General features: G+C 36.1%; 1 protein-coding gene across 13 annotated transcripts in view; it reads right to left on the bottom strand.

Moving 5' to 3' along the window:
- KATNIP (katanin interacting protein) overlaps window positions 1–26,198 on the bottom strand; it is a 221,019-nt gene that overhangs the window by 183,517 nt on the left and 11,304 nt on the right. For 6 of the 13 annotated variants that reach the window (XM_056805496.1, XM_007499475.2, XM_056805504.1 and 3 more), the window contains 2 exons: window positions 19,809–19,865; window positions 17,990–18,045 (listed from right to left, as the gene is read on the bottom strand). The exons of 1 other annotated variant lie outside the window; for it this stretch is intronic. In XM_056805496.1, coding sequence (XP_056661474.1) covers window positions 17,990–18,045; window positions 19,809–19,865 — 113 coding nt within the window. Of the gene's footprint in view, window positions 1–16,006; window positions 16,037–17,989; window positions 18,046–19,601; window positions 19,714–19,808; window positions 19,866–26,198 lie in introns of all 13 variants that reach the window. 6 more of the 13 variants (XM_056805495.1, XM_016424209.2, XM_056805498.1 and 3 more) reach the window with 2 other exon arrangements.

The following is a 26,198-nucleotide window of genomic DNA, read 5'->3' as shown; positions in this document are numbered from 1 at the left end:
AACTCTTCTCATCATATCTTATGGTTCCCTTGTCCAAAAGACTTCTGGGAAACTATTAGTTCATTATCCTTGCTGTTAGAAATTCATTCATTCAACAGGTTGTGGGAGTTCAAAGGAAATATAGATTTTATCTAGTCCATTTCCACAGAAGCCCAGAAAAGATCTGTCCAACATCCTACAGGAAGTTAGTGGTAGGACTGCAAATCACGTCTCAGCCTCTAGATTACTAGTCCAAAGTTATTTCCATTTTACCACTCTACCTCTACTATGAACTATTGACTGTACTAAGTACTAAAGGAATATAACTATATAACTATATAAGATTTTGTCCCTGACCTCATTCTTCATTCGACCATTCAATAAACATTAATTGACCATTTCCTATATGAAAAATATTGTCCCTGAGGGGAAAAAAGGTGGAAAATGGCCCCAAAATATGAAATGTATTATCATAGAAGAATTTTTCTGGTTTGGCTTTATGGCTTTCATTTGCTTGAGAAAGCAAATAGCTAAACACTAGCTAAAGCCTGTAGAATTAAACGGGCACACCAAACTTTAGCTCATTAACCAATGATTAACTGTTATCAATAAAGAAAATTTCTGATTCAACTTTATTACCTCTATTTATTTAAGATGAACAAGCTAATTCTAGAGTTAATGGTTCTCTGGTTAGTCTGCAAATCCCAATTTTATCCCTACTGTTTATTGACTATTTAATAACTTTACCTGAAGTTCATCTTTTCCCCATCTGCTATCTTCTCTTTAATATATAAATCTTTAACTTCCATTGTCCTACTGATGTAACTAAAACCTATATACAGTCACTAAAACTAAAGCTTGGAGCCCGCTGGTTTTTATATATCATATATATCTATTCTCTGAATGTAAAATAAATTGATTATTAAAAGGCTTCTGTGTATTGATGAGTATGATTGGTAGCAAAAAATCCTAGGAAATTTTGACAGGATATAATACACATCTATGGAGGGGAGAATGCCTACAGTGACAAAATAATAGCTCATCTCAAATGTATCTGGTGCAATTTCAGAAAACCACTGTATCCTATAGGAATAAGTATTCAATCAATCTAGAACAGGGGTTTAATTTTTTTCAAACCTTTACCTTCCATCTTAGAATCAATACTAAATATTGGTTCCAAGGCAGAAGAGTAGTAAGGGTAAGACAAATGGGGTGAAATAACTTGCCACAAAGCTAGAAAGTGTTTGAGGTTAGGGTTGAACCCAGAATTTCTCATCTCTAAGCTTAGCACTCAATCTACTGAGCCATCCAGGTGCCCCCGTTTTCATTATTTTTTGTATCATAGTCTCCTTTGGCAGTGTGATGAAATCTATGGATTCCTCAAAATAGTGTTTTTATGTGCATAAAATAAAGTGCATAGGATGACCAAGGAAGCAATAACACTGAAATAAAGATGTATTTTTTTTTTCTGACAGAAGTTCAGAGATCCTCCTGAAATCTATTCAGTCAGTTTAAGTCATAGTCAGGTTAAGAATCCCAAGTATAGAACAAGGGTTCTCAGTCATTTTCCTGGAAAGATTAATTTTGAACCTCACACTCAAAACCCAGAAATTGGGTAACAGTGAGGTGGCAGAAGAGATTGATAATGCAAATTATTGGAGTAGCTGATTGATATCCATACATACAAGTGGGAGGCCATTTCCACACCATTCTCCAATGGGACTTTCAAAGAACCCAGGGGGAAAAGTCTGGTTGACTACATAAGACCCCAAGAATAATAAAAAGATTGTGAGTTAGAACAGTTGGCTATTCCAGTTAGAGAAGGTGCCATTTAGCAGTAAAAACACTTTTCATTTTAGTTCTTAAATTAGAAGACATAGAGGTAAGAGAAGGGTTTGGATAGCAGAGATGTCAAACTTGTTTGCAAAACTCCAGGGTAAGCCTGAACTCAATTAAAATGTAATTGAGAAAATAAAAATATAATACAATATAGATAATGTTAATTTGTAGTTTTCTGAGTCAATATAGAACTTGTAGGGATCTCGAGTTTGATATCACACCACTAAGATGACCTTCCCCTCTAATCCTCTAAGACTTCCCCCTGCTTCCCATCTTTTTTTTTTTAACCTTTACCTTCTGCCTTAGAATCAGTTGCAGGAAAGGTTGGCAATTGGGGTTAAGTGACTTGCCAAGGTTCATACATGTTGGAAGGGGGAAAAAGTCACTTAACCCTCTTTGTCTAGTCCTTACTATTCTTCTGCCTTGGATAGATTCTAAGAGAGAAGGTAAGGGTTTAAGAAAAAGAACTTCTTAAAAGTTAGAATTGGTCAAATGGAAGTTAGTGACTCCAAGAAACATCAAGAAACAATAAAATTCAATCAAATTACAAAAAAAGAAAAAACATGAAGTAAATGACAGGAAAAAGCCAGCTGATTTGGAAAGTGGATTGAGGAGGGATAATCACTGGACATCTGAAAGTCATCAACAAAAAAAGACCACATCATATTGTAAAAAACTATAAAGGAGAACTACCCAGATCTCTTACAACCAGAGGACAAAGGAGAAACTGAAAGAATTAACTTGCTACCTCCAGAAATAAACCCCAAAATAAAATTCCCCAAAATATTGCAGTAATAATCTAAAACTCCAGAATCAAAGAGAAAATACAAGTAAGCAAAATGAGAAATTCAAGTACTGTGGAGCCACAGTCAGGATCACACATAATTGAAGGAGATAAATAGAAAAACCACATCTTACTAAAATATTACTATTGACAATGAATTAATAGCAATAATATACATATACACCAAATGACACAGCATCTAAGTTCTTAAAGGCAAAATTAAATGAGTTATAGGAAGAAATAGATGGTAAATCTGTAATAGTGGAGGACCTCAATGTATCTTTTTCAGAGTTAGATAAATATAACCATAAAATAAACAAGAAAGAAGTGGAGATGAATAGAATTTTAGAAAAGTTTTAGGAATTATACACTTCTGGAGAACACTGAATGGGAATAAAAATAAGTATTCTATTTCTCATCTCTAAATGACACCTTCAAAAAATTGACCATGGATGTACATCAACATCTCACAAACAAATGCAGTAAAGTAGAAATATATGCAACCCTTTATAACCATAATGCATTAAAAATTACATTCAAAAGACTCTTAGAAACATATTAAAATTATTTGGAAACTAAATAATTTAATACTAAAAACTGAGTTAAAGAACAAGTCATATGAACAATCAATAATTTCATTAAAGGTAACAGTGGAACAACATACCAAAACTGGGATTTAGCCAAAGAAATATAGAGAAATTTTATACCTCTAAACTCTTACATTAATATAAGAGAAAAAGAACAAATCAACCCATTTTATTTGCAACTAAACAGCAGAAAACAAATGAAAACCTTCCAATTAAATACCTGTTTGTTGAAATGAAATGAGACATCCTTTTAATCAAATCAATAAAACTAGCTTTGTTTTAATTCAATTCAAGAAATATTTATTTAGTGCCAATAATGTTCTAAGGAACAGAACTTCACTGCTTCCTGAGACCAAGTCCATCCCCCTCCATGAAGGTGTCAAGAAGCTGGATCAGTTCCTGAGAGGGATGAAAGGCAGTGAAAAAGACATGAGAGAGCAATACTGTCCAAAGAACTACACTAGGGTTCACTTAGTTGGATAAAGGAATTCCTTTTGCTATTTTTTCAGAGTTTTAAAATGGTAACAAGACTGGCTAAAGTCCTAAAGCAATGGTTCTCTTTTTTTTCTCATGGTATAATATTCTTTGCCATGAGGTACTGTGGTACATAGAACATTTAAGTTAGCAAAATTACAAGAGAGTCAGAAGTCCAGCATGAGAGCAATTTCCCTTCAATAAGAGCAAGTCTTTTTTGTTAAATTCCTTGCCAGTTCAAGGTCTGATAATTTTAAGGTAGGGAGTACACATAATAGTCAAGTTTGGTCTATTTTGTAAATACTATACTTACTATACTACACATGCTTCACATGCTGGAAAAATAAAATTCAATTTAAATTACAAAATGACATTAATTTTCTTTTTATCTATAATATAATATCCTAAATTTTATGACATGTCTAGGACACTTCTCTAAGTCATAGATAACTATAGCATGTTCATTTAAAGCTAGAAGGGCCTTTACTGATCCATTCCCTCACCTGATTATAAAATGAAAAATTGAGTCCCAGAAAAAAAGAGACTTGCCCAAGGCTACACAAATATCAAATAGACAAATTAAGAATTGAACCCAGGCATTACAACTCCAAATTCTATGCCCTTAATACTAAATTCCTTGTTCTTTGGCTCTATAGCCAACCTTGAGAATAGCTACAATTCATTCTTTCTTTCTTTCTTTTTTTTTTTACAATAGACATTCATCACATAAGGTACTTAAAGAAATCTGCTTTTCCCAGATAGGATCTTCCTGTTTTCTAAGTCACAATTATGTCTTGTGTTCCATAAAGTGATTGGGGTGGGGAAGGGGGTCAGGGAAGAAGGATTTTGGAGGCAATTGTCAAGACTGAGATTTGGGAAGGATATAGAAAACTTTGATGATGTTCTGCTGAAGGGCACATTTCTTATCCAAAATAGATTCAGCGAGGAGAAGCTGTCAACATTATCTTGTTCAACACACAAATTGCAGGTCTTTGATGGGTTTTTCTAGGAGTTTCAATCTTGTGCTACAGGATAAGGTAATACCAGTAGGGCTTTAGAGAAGGTAATACCAGTAGGGCTTTAGAGGTGTCAATCTCTTTCCTGGCATTTTATAAGGAATTGATTCTCTTTGCTTTTCAAGTATTCAGTTTTAGCCCTGCTGTTGTTATACTCAGGACATGGGAATTGGGCTTGCTTACATTATTTCCAACAGCCTCCAGAAAGAAAGTTGATCATATAAGGTCAGGGTACAGCTGGTAATTCAAGTTTCACAGTGAGAAGTAGAGAAATTGTGCACATATTCCTAAGATCAGAGGAGTTTAGAATTATAAAGTACTTTAGAGATTATCTAGTCCAAGTCTCTCATTTTACAGTTGAAGAAACTGACTGCCATTAAGGGGAAGTGACTTGTCTAAAAACACGGGGGTTAAGCGGCAGAGCTGGGGTCCCAATCTTGAAAATTTAGTGCTTTTATCACTATATTTTGCTATGTCCTCTAGTATTGCCAAAAAAAATTATATCCATTAATTTAGCTCATTTCTCATCTTTCACTTGCTTCTGCTCTATCTTTTAACCTCACAGGTAATTTATGGACCTACCAGCTTTTAAGTAATTTGCTTTCTCTTGCACATGTGTCATGCCTTTAAACCAACAAACACAAAAGTGATTAGCACTAAAGCTTAAATCCTCAAAGACGCTAAGATCATATGGTGTCTGGGAAAACCTCTCTTGGCTTTTGCTCCGGATTACCTTTCCTCTAAACTCCCTCATTAAAATCCATCTTGCTTGTTTCTAGAAACTACTAGAAAAGAGGATTTTTAACCCAGTAAGAGCCTATGAATGGATTTAAGGAGGTCTATGAATTTGCATGGGAAAAAAATTACATCTAGTTCAATATAATTTGTTTGCTTTGTGATTCATTGTTTTATACATTTAAAAACATTATTTTGAGGTGGAGTCCATAGTTTTTATCAGATTACTGAAGGGGTCCAGGAAACAAAAAAAGACCAAAGACTCCAGGAACAAGGATTTTCTATAACCCAAGGTATCCCTGATTTCTTATATCAATAAATCTCAAAAATCTCCCTGATTGTGACATCATAGATGAGGAAACAAATCAGATGCACCTGAATGAGGCTATGCTTAACCTCTCTAAAACTTTTATGGTCAACTTCTGAGGTCCCTGAGCCTCCCTAAGTGGTAGTCATAGCAAAGTCCTATTGATTAAAATACCTAGAGCTTGACATTACCTACATGTGCCAAATCTGGAGGCAGCCTCTCACAGTACCATTTTTAGCTCTCTTCTTCCTCTTATTATAGAAGAAAATAAGGAAATATACATTTATTAAGCTCCTATAATGTGTCAGATACTGTGCTAATTACTTAACAAAAACTATCTCATTTGATCTTAACAATAATGCAGGGAGAGAGGTGTCATTATTATCTCCCTTTTACAGTTGAGGAAACTCAGACAAGCAGGGGTTAAGTGACCTGCCTAGAATCACCCAGCCAAATACCCAGGCCAGATTTGAATTCAAAACTTCTTAACTCCAGGACCAAATCCACTATGCTACCTAGATGCCTGAACACCATCAAACTCAAGGCCTGGCAATGACTTCTGGCTACAGACCCCCAGCAGTAACTGTTGTCTTGAATTCCTCTGTTCCTGTCTCTTTCCCCATTTCCCTGATCCTATCTCATATTAAGCTTTAAATCTTCCCTTGTGCCAGTTAAAATGTACCTAATGAAAGTCTACTGCTACTGCTTTACGCATCACTGGACTGACTGATCCTTTTGTGAAAACCTACCTAAGTCCCCAGCAGCTAAAACAGAGTGGGGGAAAAGCAATATCTCAAGAAGCAGGGAAAATGTCTTTAAAAAAATAACTTCATATCTTTAACAGCAGAAATGAATTTAGTACTTTGATTCAATGTGGGTTTAATACTCATGTGCTCAATATTATGAACTAAGAAATTCTTAATTCCCATAAATGGTAATAAATATGCAATCTTAGCTGTCTCAATGAGCTCCTGTGATAAGGAACTGACAGCTTTCAGTTTTTTCCCCATCCAATACTTGTGACTTGTCAATACCTAAGGGACAGCTCCCTGAAGGCCATGGTCTCGAGTACACTATAAATGTTAACTGAAGAAATGGAGTGCCTTGCTTTTCAAATCAAGTGGAGCCTAAAAGATACAACCAGACTCCTCCACACATGACTGGTTCAGAAAGAAAACAATTCAGAATCGAGGTTCAGATAAATCCTACCTGATTTAAGCTCTCAGTTGATAAAAGCTTTGTTGAGAGAGAGAGAGAGAGAGAGAGAGAGAGAGAGAGAGAGAGAGAGAGAGAGAGAGAGAGAGAGAGAGAGAGAGAGAGAGAGAGAGGTTGGCTAGTCCCTTATTACCTATGCCTAAAAGAGTTACCATTGAACAAAATAAGAAGTGATTATCAGGCACATAAGGCTGCAGATGTTAGATGAGAGATGAAGAGAGATGTAGTACAAATGCACTCCTCATTCACAGCACTTAATTTGCTATCACAACTTAAAAACCATCTTATCAAAGCTGTGTGACTTTGAGCAATTTGCTTCACCTCTATGGGCTAGTTTCCTCATCTGTAAAATGAGGATGTTGGACTCAGTGATCTCTCTGGTCGCTTTTAGCCCTAAAATGCTAGGATTTTCAAAATATGAGCCAACCTAGTGATAACTGAAGGTTATGGTTTGCCTGTGACTATATTTACTAACATCCAGGGATTATCTTATCAGGTAATGTGATCAGTCTGCTGCTTTCCTTTCTCATCCTTCAAACACTTCTCCTTCCCAATGTGGCATGATGGAAGGGTTCTGGCAGTTTGGGATCTCTGATAGTTGGTGGCATTAGTGGAGAGAGTGCTGAGTCTGGAAGGCCAGAGTTAAAATCTCACTTCAGATGGTTACCAGCTGTATAAGCCTGAGCAAATCACTTGACCTCTGTTTGCCTCTGTTTCCTCATCCATAAAATGGGAATAATAATAGCACTTACATGCAAAAACTGTTGTGAGGTTCAAATGAAGTAATAATTGTAAAGTGCTTAGTATAGTGCCTGGGACATTAGTAGTTACTAATATTAATACTTATTCCCTTTCCTGTCATCATCCTTTCCCCCCCCACCTTCTGAATAGGTGTAAACTAGGGCCTTTTTCATTTTGCCTTCAGTGCTTTCATTATTTTTCAAAGGTTCAACTGTCACCTATAAAACTGATTCCCAGACTTACATGTCTCTATCTCTAGTCCATCTCTTCAATTCCCAATGTTCTATCGAACATCTCTAGAGAGGAGATGGAGTCATTCGATTTTATTGACTGAGGGAAGATGAGGGAGGGTGACAATCAGAGAATCAGAGTGGTGTTTTAGGGAGATTAATTTGACAAGCTGAGTAGAGGATGACTGGAGTGGGAAGACTTGAGGCAGGTAAACTCACTAATGGGCTACTTCATTAGGTCAGGCATAAGAAGATGAAGGCCATCGCCAGGGCTATAACAATAGCAGAGGAGAGAAGAGAATTTGAGAGATGATACAAAAGTCAAATTGAGAGATCTCCACAAGAGATTGAATATGGGGAGTGAGAATGAGGACACAAGGATGACATATAGGTTGTGAACTTGTTTGAGTAGGAGGATAGTCTTATCCTCAGCAGTAATAGGGAAGTTAGAAAGTGGGGGAGGCTTTAAGGAAAAAGATCATGACTATCATTTCAGCAAGAAAATCAGCCAAATGGAAGACTAACACTAGACTAGTGGTTTGCTTGCCTAACTTATTTGAAAGTTTATTAACACTACCTGCCATCCACAAGGCATGGCTGACTCTGCCAAATGAGGCAAGATGAATTTGGGTCAAATCTAGAGGTTGCTCTGCTTTTAACAAAGAAAGAGACTCTCAACAGATATCTCAATGGTTGAGACTTCTTACTCTGATTAACTGAAAAAAGGCTATTGAGTGGATGAGTATTAGTGTCACAAAGTCACAATGATTATGGAAATAAATGTAAATTAAAAACACATAAACATATGATAAGGATGATAACCTTTGAGTAGTATAATTGTAATTATCTATCTTAGACCGTAAAACATATCTCATAGAGGTAGACTAGAGAAGTCATATATATCATATACTGTCAGACTTGGTCAATGTGCCAAATTATTTTTGCTACACTAAGTTTTTTTCAATCCTACAATTAGGGAATATTCTATTCAGAAATAATGATCCTGAGAAAAAATAAAATATATCAGTAAAACTTATTTTAAAACAACCAAAAAATAATAAAAGATTTCAATAGATCACAATAAGCTAGGTATTTGCAAAATAGCTAACATCTCCCTGTCAAGAAACTTGAGTTTCTATTGATTACAATCCATTTTCCACTCAGCTATCAAGGTAATTTTTCTAAAGCATGGTTCTAACCAGCATTGGCAAACCTTTTAGAGATCATGTGCCCAAACTGCACCTTCAAGCTGCCTGTGAGTCCCCCACATTGTCCTGGACAGTAGAGGGAGAAAGTGCCCACACTGGACTGCTGAGTGGAGGGGTAGGGCATGTGAACATTGTCCTCAGGTGCTATGGAGAGGGGCAATGGAGCAGTTCCCTCGAGCATGAGGGGGCAAACATGCCATATCTTCACCAATGTGATTCTAATGATGTCACACAATCTTACCCCTCCCACCAAGGAACACCAGGTGTTCCCTATTTCTTACAAAATCAAATAGAAAAATCTTGTTTGGTATTATAATCCAATTCCTCCCTCCTTTGCTAACTTTCACTTTTTACTCCCTTCTATTTGTAGCAATCCATCTATCCTGGCTGACTTGCAGTTTCTTGAACATAGCCAAGCCATCTCCCTCCTCAATGATTTGCAATGGCTGTCCCCCAGGTCTGCACTGTTCTGCCCTCTCAGCTCCACCTCATAGTTTCCCTGGTTTCCTTCAAGATGCAGCTCAATTTCCACCTTCTGCAGGAGGTCTTCCTTGGTCTTCCCAGTTGCCAATGTCCTTCTTTATCAGATGATCTTTGTCTATTCTGCATTGATCTTGTAGGTATTTTAATATTTACTTCTTGTTTCTTCCATTAGAAAGTACCTTCCATAATGGCAGAGACTATTTTAGACTTGTGTTTCCTTGTATATGTGATGCTGAGCACAGTTTTTGGCACATGGTAGATCGTTAATAGATGGTTATTGACTTACCAACTGTAACATACTTATTAAACCAAGAATGCAGGAGTGGGTGATTTAGCACCATTCTCTGTGAGGGATGGCCCTATTTCCTTGTGCTTCCCAGGCCCTGAGACCCAGAATCCACATACCTCCCCATCCCCACTAGGAAAAAGGGAGATGATGAATTGACCTTATGGTTAACTAGTTCAACTATGTATTAAACTCTACCCTTCAATCCCTTGCCCTCTTGTCCAGTTTATACTTGCCAACATTCATCTAGTTCATACATACTATTCTCTGTCTTCACACCTTCTCCTGAGGTGATGGATGCCAGCTGGAGACAGCCTACAAATTCATACTTCCTAATTTCAGCTGGGCTCTCACTATTGAAAGCAATCATTTTATTCTTTCCTTATTGAATTTCTATCATACTCCCACAGCAGATGTTCCAAACCTCCTCTCTCATTAACCTCCCTTCTCTCACAGTAGGCAACTCCACCTCCTACTTAACTAAGAAAAAATCAGTCATCCATTGTGAGTTCTTTCATTCCTGTTATTCTGCACTAAAAAAAAAAAGAAAGAAAAAAACCCCTTTATATCATCACCCATCCCTCTCTTCTTTAGGGAAGAAGTGGCCCAACTGTGCCAAAGCTAACTTCTTTACTCATGTCCTAGAGTTTACTCTCAATGTCTTCTTTACCTCACTAGACACTTCAATTCTCAACTCCTTGCCATCTGATTCACTTGATTATGCGAATATACTTGTCTTATCCTATTTCTTCCCAGAGATTTTCTCATCAATCATTTCTTTTCTTTCCGTCTCCCTTGACTTCCCTCTCCTTCTCCTCATGTCATTTTCCCTTTCTTCTTAACTCCTGACTATACCCCCCCCCCCCACTGCCTACAAATATCTGATGTCTCCTCTATCTGGACAAAAACTTTTCTTTGATTCCGCCGTTTCATTGCTAAACTCCTAGATGTCTCAATATTAATTCAAATCTCAATCCCTTGCAATCTGCCTTCTGAACCCATCAAACTACTGAAATTAATAAGGCTAACAATGATCTCTTTGCTTATTAAATCTGATAGAATTTTCTCATTACTCAACCTCCTTGACCTCTCTCTATCTTTTGACATTGTCCATAACTTCTCCCTCCTCCTAAGTACTCTCTCCTTCCTCTTAACACTTTTAAACACCTTGCCCCTGAACTTCTGCAATACTCTTCTCTCCAAGTTCTCCTCATTCCTATCTGAATGTTCCTTCTGAGTCACCTTTGTTGGCTTCTGATCCTTTTCTTACTCCCTAAGCATCTCCAAAGGTTTTTCTCTCTATGGTGATCTCATATACCATGAGTATCCCCAAAGGTTTTTCTCTCTATGGTGATCTAGTGGACTCTCATGGGTTTAATTATCATCTTCATGACTCTTACATTGAGGTCTCCAGACCTAATCTAGCTTTTGAACTATAATCCTACTTTGCTAACTGCCAGCTAAAATAACCTGGATGTCCCACTGTCCTCTCAAACTCAAAATGATGAAAAGAGAACTCACCATCTTCCCATTAAAATCAATCACCTCTATGCTCCCCTATTTCTGTTAGGACACCTGTATTCTCTCAATCACCTAGGATCATAACCACAGAGTACTGTTGTCTCTAACTCTTCTTTATCTTCTGTAGTCAATTACTTATTAAGACTTGTTAAGTTGGTCTCAATAACAAATCCCTTCTCTTTCCTTTCATACAACCACCACCCTAGTTCAAGTCCTTGTGACAAAAATTTTCTAAATGTTTAACTGACCTTCAGTTTCCCCTTCTCCAATTTATCTTCCACACAGGTGCCAAAACAGTATACCTAATTCACTGACCTCAACCATCCATATCATTCTCACTGCTAAAAAATTCCAAGTAACTCCCAATATATAAGATGAAATCTCAAAACTGACCTTGGTATACCTCCAAGAGTCTTACTTGTACCTATCTTTTCAATTCTATTTCATATTTCTCTACTTTATGCAGTCTAGGTTCCAAACAAGGTAGATTACTATGTTTCCTGAAATTGACAGTATATGCCCCCTCAATTTGGTATTACATGAGCCACCATCCATGCCTAGGTTGTACTCTCAACTCCAATTTTCAGAATTCTTATTTCAACTTTTAGCTCAAGGGCCACCTCCTAGTTTAAGCTTTCTTTGATTTGCTAAATTGGTAGTACTTCCTTCCTTCACTAATAACCTTATATTATACTTATTTGTGTAAATTTAGTAATCTCCAATTAGAAAGTTATCTTCTTAAAGACAAGGAAAGTTTGATTTTTATCTTTGTTTCCCCTCATTTAATACAGGTCTTGTATTAAATGGAATAATATTTGTAAAAAAGCTTAACACAAAGGCTAGCACATAGATGGCCCTATATAAAGGCATATTTCCTTTTCCTTCCCAGCTTAATAAATGTTCATTAAAATGAATTTATGTATGAGAATGGCTAGGGCATTTTCATATCAGATATTTTCTAGTATAAGCAGATGAGCAAAGCCTGGAGACATTTCACATCATAGACTGGTTCTCTGTGATCTATGAATGTTGTGTTACAACCAGCTCACTCCCACAACCTATCTATATCCAGAAGAGATAGAACCTGCAGAGGAAGTAATTCCCATTCCTCAACAAATAGACAAACTCCTTAAATTTCAAACTCTTTTCAGGGAATTATAGCAACTCACACACAGGTATGGATGAAAACAGAATCTTCATTTGGCCATATGGTTCAGTGGATTGAGTTTAGAGTAAATGAGTTAAAAATGGCTGTGCTTAGGCAAATTGCTTACCATCTCTGATCATTAGCCTGTCTATCCATAAAATAAGTGGGTTGAACTGAGACCTCTAAGGTCCCTTCAATGCAAAATCTATAGTCCAAGGAATCTCAAGACTCAAACTGATAAAGCATCTTCCCTAGATTTGGGATAATGCAATTGCTCTGGGGTCCCCCAGAACTAAGTAGCCTAGATTAAAATCAGCAAAATTTTCCATCAACTGACCTCCAAGTAGGATAAATAAGACTCACATGGACACATTCCTACAGTACAAGTCAGACAAAATTTTTATTATGTACAGATAGGATTGCATCAGTCTACCATTGCCTAATGAATAAAATAGAATTTCCCTACCTTGGCACCTAAAGCCCTCCATATTCTGGTTCCAACCTACCTTTGCAGTCTTATTTCATACTCAGATCCTTCACACATTCCATGCTTTATCCAAACTGGGCTATTCACCATTCTCTGATTTTGAGCTGCCCTTTCTGACCTGAGTGCATTTGTATAGGCTGTATGTGCCTCCATTCCTGAAAAATCTTTCTCTTGGTTCAAGGCTTATTTCCCTGCTACCTCTTTAATAAAATATTCTTTGATCTACCTAGCTAAAAGTGATCTCTTCCCATCTGCAAATTTCTCATGCTACTCTGTATAACCTTTTCCAAAGCATTTAATCCCTCCCTAACTTGTATTATCAAATTATTTATGAATGTGAGTATCCCTCATAGTGAAAAATCCACAGTAGACTCTACTTTCCTCTCAAGCTCTAATTCTATATCTTTCCTTTCTCAACCAAGTTCCTACAAAAAGAATTCTATGTACAGTTGCCAGTGGGGAAATAAAAGATCAAGAGAATGAGGAACAAGGAATTAAAGGAGGTAAGAAAGTAGGTCAAACTGAAGGAACCAGAATTCTGGGAATAGCTACTCCCTGGAGCCCTCATTTACCATTTTCATTCCCATTCCCCTCAAATCTTCCTATATCTTACTCTAAACCTGACCACCTCTCCCACTGTGCCCAGAACTTCCTCTTGTGGGCCTTACATTTACTGAAAGTAAAAGTTACTACATACTTAGCACTCTTCTGCACTGGCTTTCTTTCATTTCTTATACCATTCTCCCCATCCCCACCTATTAGTCCTAAAGAGAAGATACCCCTTGCTCCCTGTTGCCATTTCCTGGCTCTCCTATTTCTGCTAATTTTCATTAGTATCTCCTCCTTCAATGTCACCTAATTAATTATCCAATCAAAGTCCGAGAGTAAATTATCTATCACTGTTATAAATTCTGCTTTCAGAAGCAGCTAGGTAGCACCAAATCTGGAGCCAGGGGATCTGAGTTCAAATTCGGCCTTAGACATTTCCTAGCATTGTGGACAATGACCCAAACAAGTCACTTAACTCTAGTCATCTAGTCCTTGCCACTGGTCTGTCTTAAAATTGATTATTAAGACAGAAGGTAAAAAATAAAAAAAAGGAAGGAAAATCTCCTTCCCACTTCCAAGAAATTGAATAATTAGCTCAGGTTTCCCTGCCCCCCTCCTGGCCAAATAACAAGGGACTTCTACATGTATGTTGATGAACCCTCAAATATCCTAACCTATCAAGTCCTCAGGGTCCTTAATCTGCATAATATATTCTGTTCCATTTAAGCTATACCCAAGGATTGTCCCAGCCTGATCTAGCCAACATCAGCAAATATTCCACTTCAACAATCAAAAACTATGAAATTACTTTTAGACCATTGCCTCCTATCATTCAAGTTCTCCCTATTTCTTATACTTCCTAAATCCATAATTTATCCTCCACAGATCCTTTATTCTCTTCATTCCTCACTACTGTCAGGTTCTCAACACCACCTCCCTTCTCAATCCTGACCCTGTAAATTCCAGCTAAACTCTGCACTCTCCTCTGCCCTCAAATCCCTTGCTATATTCTCCTGTTCCCTAGATTATTCCCACCATCCACCTCCTGCTATTGAAAGGAGTTGGAGGAAATAATGTACCTGATTGGATCAGATCTACTACAAATTCAAGTTATCTAATCTCAACTAGATCCTTACTGTAGCAAAACTGTACTTTTGCTCCTCTCTGATTCCCATTCCTCAGATGTTCCGAATCTTCTCTTTTCTCCTCAAATTTCCCACCTTATCCTCCCCCCTTCTTTCTAAGCAAAGCTGAATACTTTCCTGAGAAAACAGAAATCATTCACTATGAGCACCATTTTCTCCCTTTCTCTGTCTTTCAAAACCTCTTAATATCATTTCCCATTCTTTCCTCCCTTACTTCAATCTCTCTCAAAAAGGCATCTCTTCTCACCAAATCAAAACCTCTATATTTTGACCTTGCACACTTTTCCATTTGGCCAATTCTATTTTTAAAGAAGTTGCTTTTATGAATGAAGTTTTGTAACTTCTAATTTGGTGAATTCTTTTTTAAAAGATTTTACTTAATGTTTTGTTCCTCTTTCACCAAGCTGTTGCTTTTTCATAATTTTCTTGCATTGCTTTCATTTTTCTTCTCAAATTTTTCTTGGCGACTCTTATTTGATTTTGAATTAATTTTTTTTTAGCTCTTGGCTTGTGGACAATTAAAAATTTTTTTTTTATTTTAAGACTTTGCCTATAGCATTTTTGACATCATTATACTCTCGATTTATTTATCTTGATCTTTTCTATCACCATAGTAGTTTTTTATGGTCTAGTTCTGATTTTCTAATTTTCTTATTTTTCCACTCTTATTTCTTGATGTTGAATTTTATGTTCATAATGACAACTGAATTCATATCAAGAATGTAAGGACAGTTAAGCATTGAGAAAATCATTCACATAATCAATCATATGAGTGACAAAACAAAATCATAAGTACTTTAACAGCTATAGGAAAGTCTTCATTAAAATATAGGATAAATTGAAAGAATTCACTAGTCACCTCCTGAAAGAAACTCCCAAATAAAAACACCCAGGAATATTATAGACAAAATTTGAATTCCCACATCAAGAAGCAAGTACTGCAGTCATCCAGAGATAAAGAAGCTATCATTATAAAAGAATGGAAGTCTTGAAATATGCTGAATGGACTATTCAGGTATGGCACTTAGGAAGTCATTAAGACCTGTGCCATGTGGACATTGTTAAGATTCTAATGACAGGCATGAGGAGAAGACACTTGAAATGACAATGTCAGACCTTCTTCCAGCTTCCCAGAGAATTTTCAATAAATAGGATGAGAGAAAAAGGGAGAGACAGAGAGAGAGGAGAGAGAGAGAGAGAGCGGGGGTAGGGGGGTGAGGAAGAAGAAAAGGATATTAATCAGGGGAACTTTTCACTTAATTATGGCATGTACCTTAGAGATGATCATATACTTTTGCCCATCCTAGTGGAGAAATCAGAAAATTCTGGTTGATATGTGCCCCAAAGCAGCAATCACTATTCACTCAACAGACTTTAAAAGTAGACACCTTTTTCTCTTGCTTTTTGTTTTTGTGGTTTGAAACTCTAAGAACTCTTCTTTGGGCTTTCTGTGGGAGAAGGGGAAAAAATATTTCTTTTTTCCCTTTCCCTGTTAGCAATAGCAATAATCGACATATACCAGTCAGGATTCATGTTGCCTCTTCTACTATGAATTTCTTTCCTAGAAGAGAAGTTACTGAGCAGCAGTCCTATGATGAGGTTTCTAGCCTTGGTGGCAATGCCACAAAGTTAAGCAATCAGGAACATTCGGATCTACAAATTGGTTACCCAGAAAAAGATGCTTCCTGACGCTCTTATAATACTTCTCAAAGAAAATGATACTCACTAACATGAACATGAGGCATGCCCTGGCTTATCAAAAGATAATGGATATTAGATAAATTGTACAGGGTAGAGGTGAAGATAATATACCTTCAGTAGTTCCTACAAATGTTTCTCTTTATCAGATCATGCTTTAAGTATTTGTAAATGTGCTATTATTAGCTTTTGTGAGTTATTTCTTTTGTAGTAGAAAAAATAAATAACAGTCCTATCTTGTCTTGTTCCCCAATAAAAGGAAAGACAAATTGCTTGAAGACTTAGATAAAAGTTTGTGGAAAGTTCTGTTACATACATAATATGTATATTTGGAGAAAGAAAAAAAGACAACATATGGTATTAACTTTTTCCAAGCTCTTGCTTAAATAAATACAATGTAGCTAGAATAAAAAGAAAAGTAGAATTGGAAATGAAACTTTGCAAACACCTCTGATAAAAAGTCTGACATCCAACATCAACAGGGAATGGACACAAATCCATAGGATTAAAAGCAATTAGATATATGATGAGAAGATCAGTTCTAAAATGAAGAAACACAAAATCTCAACAATCCAAAAAAGTTTTCTAAAATTGTTAATAATTAGAGAAATGCAAATTAAAGTAACATTGTAGTATCACCTCATATCCATCAAATTGGCAAAGATGGTTAAATATGGAAAAATTCTACCTTGGCAAGCTTTTGGGAAAGTCTTAGCAATTCATTCACACTGAAGATGGTCTGACCATTTGGGAAAACAACACAAAGTCATACATAAAATGTTACAAAAAATTCATTCCTTTTTACCTTATAATCCAAAAGTTTTTGACATATTCTTATCTGTGTAAAAATGTTCTTTATTTGTCATAGAATCAAATTATAAACAATGTATACAACAATTTAAGGAATTCTAAGGAAATTGTGGTATGTGAATATAATGGAAAATTATTATGCTGTAAAGAATGATACAAACAATTCTAAGAAATATGGAAAGATCTGTATGAATTGATGTAGACTGAAGAACGCTGATTCAAAAGAATAATACACTCCCTAAATATAACAGCATTCATGAAGACAATATCAAATCACAACAAAATAGCTTAAATCCAATGGACAATGATGAAACTACTTTGTTAAAGTTAAAAGAGAAAACTGTCCTTTTTTGTAACATTCACTATCAGTCACAATCACTCTGCGTTCTCTGCTTGAACTTTTGAAAGTGTAGATTATGGCTTTTGTGTTTATCTTTCCTATATTAAAACAAAATTTATTAATTAAAATGTTTTTCAATCTGTGAATCCAAATGTGTTGCTTTACTTGAAAGAAATACTTTACATGGGAAACTATGGTTTCATTCTAAGAAGAGATCTCTTGGTTTTATCAACTACCCTATTAAAATCAGAACTGTCATTAGTCATTGACTTATCAAGAATTAAAGTCTTTTCATTGGAGGGGAAAATGTCAGAGGATTGAGGCATATTTTCTTTTTCATTACCAAGTGTCCCCAAACCCTAAAAATTTTAAACTGCCCACCAAACTCACAGCATGTGAACATATTACCTCTTTTTTTTCCCGTGAACAGGACCTGCTTCTTCCAGCCTTTCGCAGAGTGTGACCTGTAGCAGTTCAGAAGCATAGCTGGAGATTATAGGTACTTTAGAGCAACAGATTATCACAGCAAAACTCTTTCATTTGCTCATTCAATTGACAAGACCAATCACAATCAAGTGATTTTTAAGAAAATGTACCCTATTATTGTACTGAAGAGAAAATGACATCTTTTTTTTTTAACAGATCAACATAGAGAGATGGTAATTTCACATGCTCATATTATTTGACTATAATGAACAAAGCCACAAACCCTTTAATCTAATACATTATCTGCATTCAGAAAGGGCTGGCAGACTTTGGTTTCTTAGGTGAATTAAATCTTTATTAAATTGTTTGGAATTACATAAACCGACTTCCACAAAATGTACCATACAGCACCTTTTTTTGTGAATACATACTGACATATTACACTGAACACCTGAACTCACCATATTCAAAGAATTGGCAACCTTGCCATTTGAATTAGCAGTAATCACACATATTTCACATAATGGACAATTTCACTGTGAATTGAAAGCTTTTTGAGAAAACTGGCAAATTGAAATTTGCAGATATACATAAATTCAATAGACTAACATCATAATATTAAAATATACTGTTTCAAGTTCACTTTGCAAAACTTTTATATAGTCATGAGAAAATAAGATGATGTTTTAATGGAAAATTAATGTATTGAATTACTTTAAAATGTAAGATTAAAGAATATACATATTTGGAACTTAACTGCCAAAGTCAAAAGCTGCAGTCTGTCATTTGCAAGAGTAATTATGCTTCCCAATTAGACTAACTATATCATCTTTAAGGACTGACATGCCTCCCACAGGTCATAAAGCCTCTCAGCTAGGCTACCAGCAAGGATGCATTTAAACTATCCTACACTGGAAGTGATTAAATCCTAAAAAAAAAAAAAAATCTAAGGAAAGAGATCCTGTGCCCTTCTGGTAATTTATTTTGGCATTTCAACATTCTAATACTTTCCAAGTTCTTCCATATAGTTGAAGGATCTTCTTTTCTCCCTCAATTATATTTTCTTTGGTCTAAATTAGCTGATATCTTTTTATCTCTTACTAAAACAATTCTCTAATTTTTAGAAATGCCACCCTTTATACCATTCTCTTTTAGTATTTATGATCTCAGTAATACCTGAGTATATCCCTGAAATTGTTAAAATGTCAATCTAGAATCATGTAATCCCCGCAATGGAAAGGTCTTTAAGTGGTCAGCAAGTTTAACTGCTACTTGGCACATACCAGCCTCTTTGAGATTCCACTTCTTCACCTGAGAAATTAAAGAATTGGACTGTATAAACTCTAGGTCCTTTTCTGCTCTGATGTTTTATGAGTCTTAACATGCCAGTGGTCATTGGGCTTCTACTTAAAATGCTTCCAATGATGGGGAATTCACTATTTCATAAGCTATTTCATTCAAATGATTCTACTCTATCTTCTTTCTCTTGGAACTCTTCCCTCATACTGATCAGGAATGTGGCTCTTTGGATTTCACCCAATAACCCACATTCTGCCTCCTGGGACCATAGAATTAGAGCTAATATCTCATCTACCTGACAGCCTCTCAGACAGACATTTGAAGATGGCTTATCCCTCATAGATCTTCATTTCTCCCTGCTAAATATCACCAGTTCTTTCAACTGAGCCTCAGATGATTGTGAGTTCCTATGAAACAATTCACAAATATTTTTGTATTCTTAAATAACATCTACATAGATATACATTCATATGTATACATTTAGGGATCTGGGGATACCCACCTGCCACCAGTTCCGAGCTCCAGTCCCTGTGATAATTTTGGAGGGTATCCTTGTATTCTATATGGTGACAAGAATGAAAAAAAAACAAAAACTAAAGTAATGCCCCTTTGCAATAACTTTTAGGCACCTCTTTCAATTCACCAAAAGACCAGTCTGAGATAGGGATTAACTGCATGAATCTGAGTTAAAGTAGGAAGAAGGAAAAAGGGTTGAGGGATTTATGTGTCCTTGATCCCCATTCCTACCCAAGTTCCTCAGTTTTCTATGCACCCATTTCCACAGGTTATCTATAACAATATCAATAACTCATGTTTGTAGAGGGTATTAGGGTTTAAAAGTATCTCTGCGTGGTAGGTAGTACAAGTATTACTATCTCCAAATTATAGATGAGGAAACTGAGGTTAAGAGATGTAAGATAATAGCCACAATAATAACTGACATTTATGCCATGTTTTAAAGGTTTGCAAATCACTGTACAAACATTTTATTTAAACTTCATGAGAAGTGAGATCAGGTACTGGGGGGAAGAGAGAGTAGTGAAAATTGGACTACTAACTCATGTTATAAATGGGGATAATAATGCCTGTAGAGAGAATTAACTTGATAGGGTGGGTAGAGGGACCCCTTAGAATCAGGAAGACTCAGATCCAGTTTCTTCTTCTGACACATTCTAGTTATGTGAACTTGGACAAATCACTTAACTTCTCAATATGCTCATACAGACTTCTAACCCTATATGTTCTAGATGAATTGCTGATCATCATTGGTGGAGAAGGAAATTCTATCTACAGGCATTATTAGAGATGTGGAATCTGAGGCTAAGACCGACCACACAACTTGTAAGGGCAGCAAACCCAAGCTCTATGACTCCAAATCATTTCCTTTTTTTATGACATTCTGCCTGTTTTAACTATTAAATGAAACAGCCAAGTTTTTATTTGTTAAAGTGGGTAAGAAATTGTCTATGACAAAAAAAAATACAAGAACTCAATTCAACATGCATTTAATAATTCCTACTATATAAGAGGCTGGGTATACAAAGAAATAAAGCAAAATCATTCCTTGTCCTTAAGTTCATTCCAACAGGGGATACAAAATGTATACAGATATTTAAATACAAAGTATATACAAAATAATATAATGTAATTTCAAGAGGATAGATACTAACAGGGGAGATCTGGAGAGCCTTCTGTTGAAGGTGGTACCCAAGCTGCTCTTTAACCTTAGAATGGCAAAAATAGACTGTACTCCAAATGTACTGGGGAAAGGAGAGGGGAGATGGGCTATCACTTAGGAGAAGCAGCTGGCTGGAACAGAGGAGAGCTTGTGAGAGGGTAGGATGTCAGTTGATCAATCCATCAGCAAGTATTTCTCAAGCACTTCCTTTGGGTTAGGTGCTGGAGATTATAAGACATGAATGAAACAGACTGTCATCAAGGATTTTGCTTTCTCACTGGGAAAACTAAATGCACTTAGACAAGTAGATACAAAAGGCACACAAAGTAAATACCAGGCAATTTAAAAAGAGGAGGAAAGGACTTAGGAATGGCCTCATGTGGGGGCTGAATAGGGGATGAATTCTGAACAAAGCTAGGGATAGCTTCTAGGAAGCTGAGGTGGGATGGGAGTACATGTCAGGAATAAGGAAACACCAGACAGAGATGACTGGATTGCAGAGTCTGAGAAAGGGAGTAATATCCAGGATGGCTACAAGGAGGTTGTTGAACCAGGTTATGAAAGACCTTAAGTCCCTTAAATCCTAAAAAGCAGAGTTGACATTTTATTCCAGAGGCAATAGGAGACAAGATTTATGAGAAGGGGAGGGATAGGGTCAGTTCCATGTTTGGGGAATATAAATTTGGCAACTATATGTAAGACAAATAGAAGAAAGGAAAGACAAAAAACAGGGCAACCAATTAAAAGTTCAGTATAATTTGGGCCTGAACTGGGTCTCACTAGCTAACAGCTAAAAGGAAATTGCATTGAGTAAAGAATACTAAACAAGGAGTCAGGAACCCTGGGTTCCAGTCCTACAGCTGCTACTGTGCTCCTCTCTCTATGCCTCCATGACCTTATTGATAAATGAGGGGCTTAGACTAGATGTCCCTAAGGTCTCTTCCATTTTTAACATTCTTTGTTCTGTGCTTTAGGCACCTTTTGAGCTCTGAAATCCAATCTATATCCAAAGGTCCTTTCTACCACTACCATATCATGATATGATTCATCCAAAAAAATTAAGCAGCAGTTTAAAATTAGGGTATAGTGTTTAAAAAATTACCATGATAAAAACATAAAGATTAACCACTTAATTAACTTAGAGTGAAATTTCTCATTTGCAACTTCAAAAATGAACTTTCTACCAAAGTTAGTAGCATGTGCCTTTATTTATATATTTGGAAAACAATTTATTTCAAATTTCTTTTAATTTGCTGTCATTAGTAAACAGCAATAGCTAGTGGAACTATGGATATATGCTGGGCCTAGAATCAGTAAGACTGGAGTTCAAATCTAGTTCTAGATACTTATTAGCTGTATGGCCCTGGGCAAGTACTTAACCTCTGTTTGCCTCAGTTTCCCCAGCTATAAAATGAGGATAATATCTATAAAAAGCTAGTATTTGATTTAGAACTATGCCCCAAAGCTAAAACTGTGTATACCCTTTGACTTGGCAACACCATACTAAGTATGTATCCCAAACAAATCAGAGAAAAAGGAAAATATATATACATGCCTTCTTTATTTTTCTGGTGTTTTTTTTTTTTAGTCTGTGTTCTCTTATGCAATGTGGTTAACATGAAGATATATTTTGTATGCCTGCACATGTATAACCTATATCAAAATGTTTGCTTTCTCAAGGAGGAAGGAAAGAGGGAATTAGGAACTAAAAAACTATTTTTAATTGTTTTAACATGTAATTGATAAAAAAAATAAATTATGACCATTCCTTAAAAAACAACAACTAATGCCTAGAACATAATAGAAGTTATATAAGTGTTTATCCCCTTCCCTGCCCTTCATTATGTACACTTTCCATTCTAAATTTTTAGAGATAACCCAAGGTAACATAGGCAACAAAGCAAAAATGGAATTAAGGTTAAATACCATATTCAGATAGTTCTATCCAACACACTAGTCTGTCAATATGATGTCTTTAACTTTTCTAAAGCTTTCATTCCTATTATCTCATTTTGTCCTCAAGCATATGAAAATACTATAATTAATACTAATCAAAGATTTTTAGGGAAAGAGGACATTTTTTTTTTATCACATAAGGTGATATGCTTTAGCCACGGTTCTCTAAGTAATGCCTGGTATTTGCTGCATAAATGGATATCACTTTATTTAATAGATGTTTGGGGAGAAAAACCACATATGTTGAATATACATATTAGGAGTAAAATCCTATTTTCCCAACAAATGATTTCATACATTCTCTATTCCTGGTTGATCTCCAATGACTTACTTCAATGATTTTTAAGTTCTTTTCTCTCTTCAGTTGTTTGTTTCAATTCAATATGTATTTATTAAGTGCTTACATATGCTATGTACTGTGCTAGAAATGATGATGCAAAAGCAAAAATTTAAAAAAATCTTACCATAAAAGAGGGTATTGTAAACCTTAAAATCTCTTAGACTTGTGAATGTTAAAAATTTCCCCATCAGGGAATTCTTAATTGGAATAAATTCCCTACTGAGAAACATTCTCAATTTGATGTGAGAACTCGCCAGGATCAGAAATGGGAGGACCTCTACTCCAACCATACTTAAGACTGCTTTAGGGAAAAAAAAAAACTCCTTGCTAAACAAAGAAAGTACTTGGATCCATGCTTATGGTGGGGCAAGGAGTTCTTTGAGCCAGGCCTGTTTTTAGAATTGATAGAATGAGATGCTAGGTACCTAAAAGGGTCCGGCAAGTTTTCTCTTGATGAGATTAGTTGACTCAGCTGTGTTTTTTCTGATTCAGACTTACTGAGGAGATTTGTCAACTTAGCAGGAATTCAGATGGGCAGTCCTTTGGAAAGCATCTACAGTGATTGGTAGATGTAGGGACTTAGGGGAGGTGACATGGGAGAAAAACCCCTATATAAGAAAAAGCAGAATCTCTTGAAGATATTCCTTTTGGAGAAATCCTTTTGGAGGATCTCTGATGAGGATCGCTTGGGAAGAATCTCTTGAGAGAGGCTCTGGAGAAGGGAAGCTATTGGAAGACAATCTCTAAGGAGGTCTCCCTGGAGCTCCTCTAAGGGGACTCTATCCCTCTGGAGGCTCTGGAGAGAGGCCCTTTGGAACAGTCTCTGGCTGGAAGGCTCTCTGGTGAAGTCAGCTGAGATGGAGCTGGCCTGGTGTGACTAGAATCCTTGTTTAGTCAGACCTTGTGGTGAGTGTTAAAAAAATGACTGATTTCTCTCTTAAGACTCAGGTCTAGGCCATATTGGCTTGAGGCCCTTCATACTTATTCCTTTCTTACTCTCTCTCTCTTTCTCTGATTACTCATTGTATTGTTAATTAAAATCTCTATAAAACCCAATTGACTTGGGTATTTGAATAATTGGGAATATTTCCCTGGTGACCATCTTATATTTGATTTAAAACCCAAGACACTGTAGTGAAACATATTTCTGCGGTCAAATTTACTCACCCTCTCTTATAGCTATCACAATTTATATCTTCTACCATTTTAACTCACTACAGTTTATGGGCTTCACTATTTTAAATCTCATAGTATCCATACCTGGATAAGAAGATTCAAAATATATATATAACAAAAACATATTTCTTGGTAATAATGTCTATGAGAATCAGAAAAAAAGGGGCATTAGTAGACAGGTGCTCCTTCAGTAGAATCTTGAAGAGAGATATGGATTATAAGAGGTAAAGGAATGATGGAGAACATTCAAGTTAGGAGATGGGCTGTGTTAATGGAAAATTGCAAGTAGGCCATTCTCCTGGAATGTAAAGTAATGTGAAATCAACCTAGAATTACAGGCTGGAGCAAGAGGGTGAAAATCTTTAAATGCCAAAAAGAGGAGTCTATATTTTATAATAGAAGCAATAGAGAGTTGCTGAACATTTTTGAATAGGAGAATATCATGGTGGTACCTGTGCTTTAAGTACTCCAAAATGGCAACAATGTGGATAATGAAGCAATGAGGCAAGAGAGAGTAGACAGGGAAACTAATTGGGATGGTATTGCAAGAGTCCAGAAACTAGGGCCTCAACTAGGTTGATGGTTGTGTGAATAAAGAGAATCAATGCAAGCAAGATTGTGTAGGTACATATTCTAGAGTCTCTTGGTTAAGTACCTGTTGATCTGTAAACTAATACTTAAGAGCCCTAGGGTATCTATTAGATATTTAAGCAATGCTTTCTGCAGACATGTTAGGTTCAGTTTGTTTAAGGTACCCAACTTGTATTAACTCTTGATGTAGTTCTCAAGAAAGTCAAACAAGAATATTGGTGAGCACTCAAGTATCCTGGTATAATGAAAAAAAGCACTGGACCAGAAGTCAGAACATAAATTTTAGAGTTGGAAGGGACTTTATAGAATATATTCCTCTTATTTAGGAAAACTGGGGATAAGAAAGAAAAATTAATCTACCCACAGTCACATAGATTGTAAATAGCAGAATTAGGATTGAAAACATGGTCATAGAATCATACATATAGAATTAGAAGAAAACTTAAAGGTCATTTATGTCAGTTCCTTTATTTTACAGATAAGGAAACTGAGGCCTAGATGAGCTAAATGACTTTCCCAAGTTCACACAAGTAGTGCATAGCAAAGCCAGGATTCTAACTCAGATTGACAGATACCAAGTTTAACGTTTTTTCCAGTGTACCCCAATGACTCCAAATCCAGTGCTGGTCCCCTTCCTTCACTACACTGAAGTCCCAGACTTGAATTTTATTCTAGGCTCTTCCATTTATTACTTTTGTGACATTGGGTAAATCGCTTCACTGTGGATCTTAGTAACATAGTGAGATTGAACTAGATGTTTTCTTAAGATGTAAAGATCTGATTTTGAGACTTGAATCTGAATTCAAAGTCCCTAAAGGATAAAGCATTCCCTTTTTTTTTCACCTCTCTCTCACCTCATATTAGTCACAAAAAAAATTCATGTAAACCTCAATAATTTGCAACACTCTTAGCAGACATCTGATGAAAAGTGAAAAGTTGGAAAAGATGGGCTAAGCAATGACATGGATTCATCAAAAATATAAGCACATGAGATAATATATGATAAGTAATGAAAGCGTTGGTCCAAATCTTTTTTACTGTTGGAGAATTAAACAAAGATTACACAAATCCCATAAGAAAGATGACTTTCACCCACAATGGGATCTCCTGTGGGGAGGGGGAGCTCCACTCTATTCATTTTCCCACAGAAA

This window comes from Monodelphis domestica, chromosome 7 (assembly GCF_027887165.1).
Source record: "Monodelphis domestica isolate mMonDom1 chromosome 7, mMonDom1.pri, whole genome shotgun sequence".
Classification (NCBI taxonomy): Eukaryota; Metazoa; Chordata; class Mammalia; order Didelphimorphia; family Didelphidae; genus Monodelphis; species Monodelphis domestica.
The sequence above is the reverse complement of the archived record's forward strand: the minus strand, read 5'-3'. Positions and strand labels throughout refer to the sequence as shown.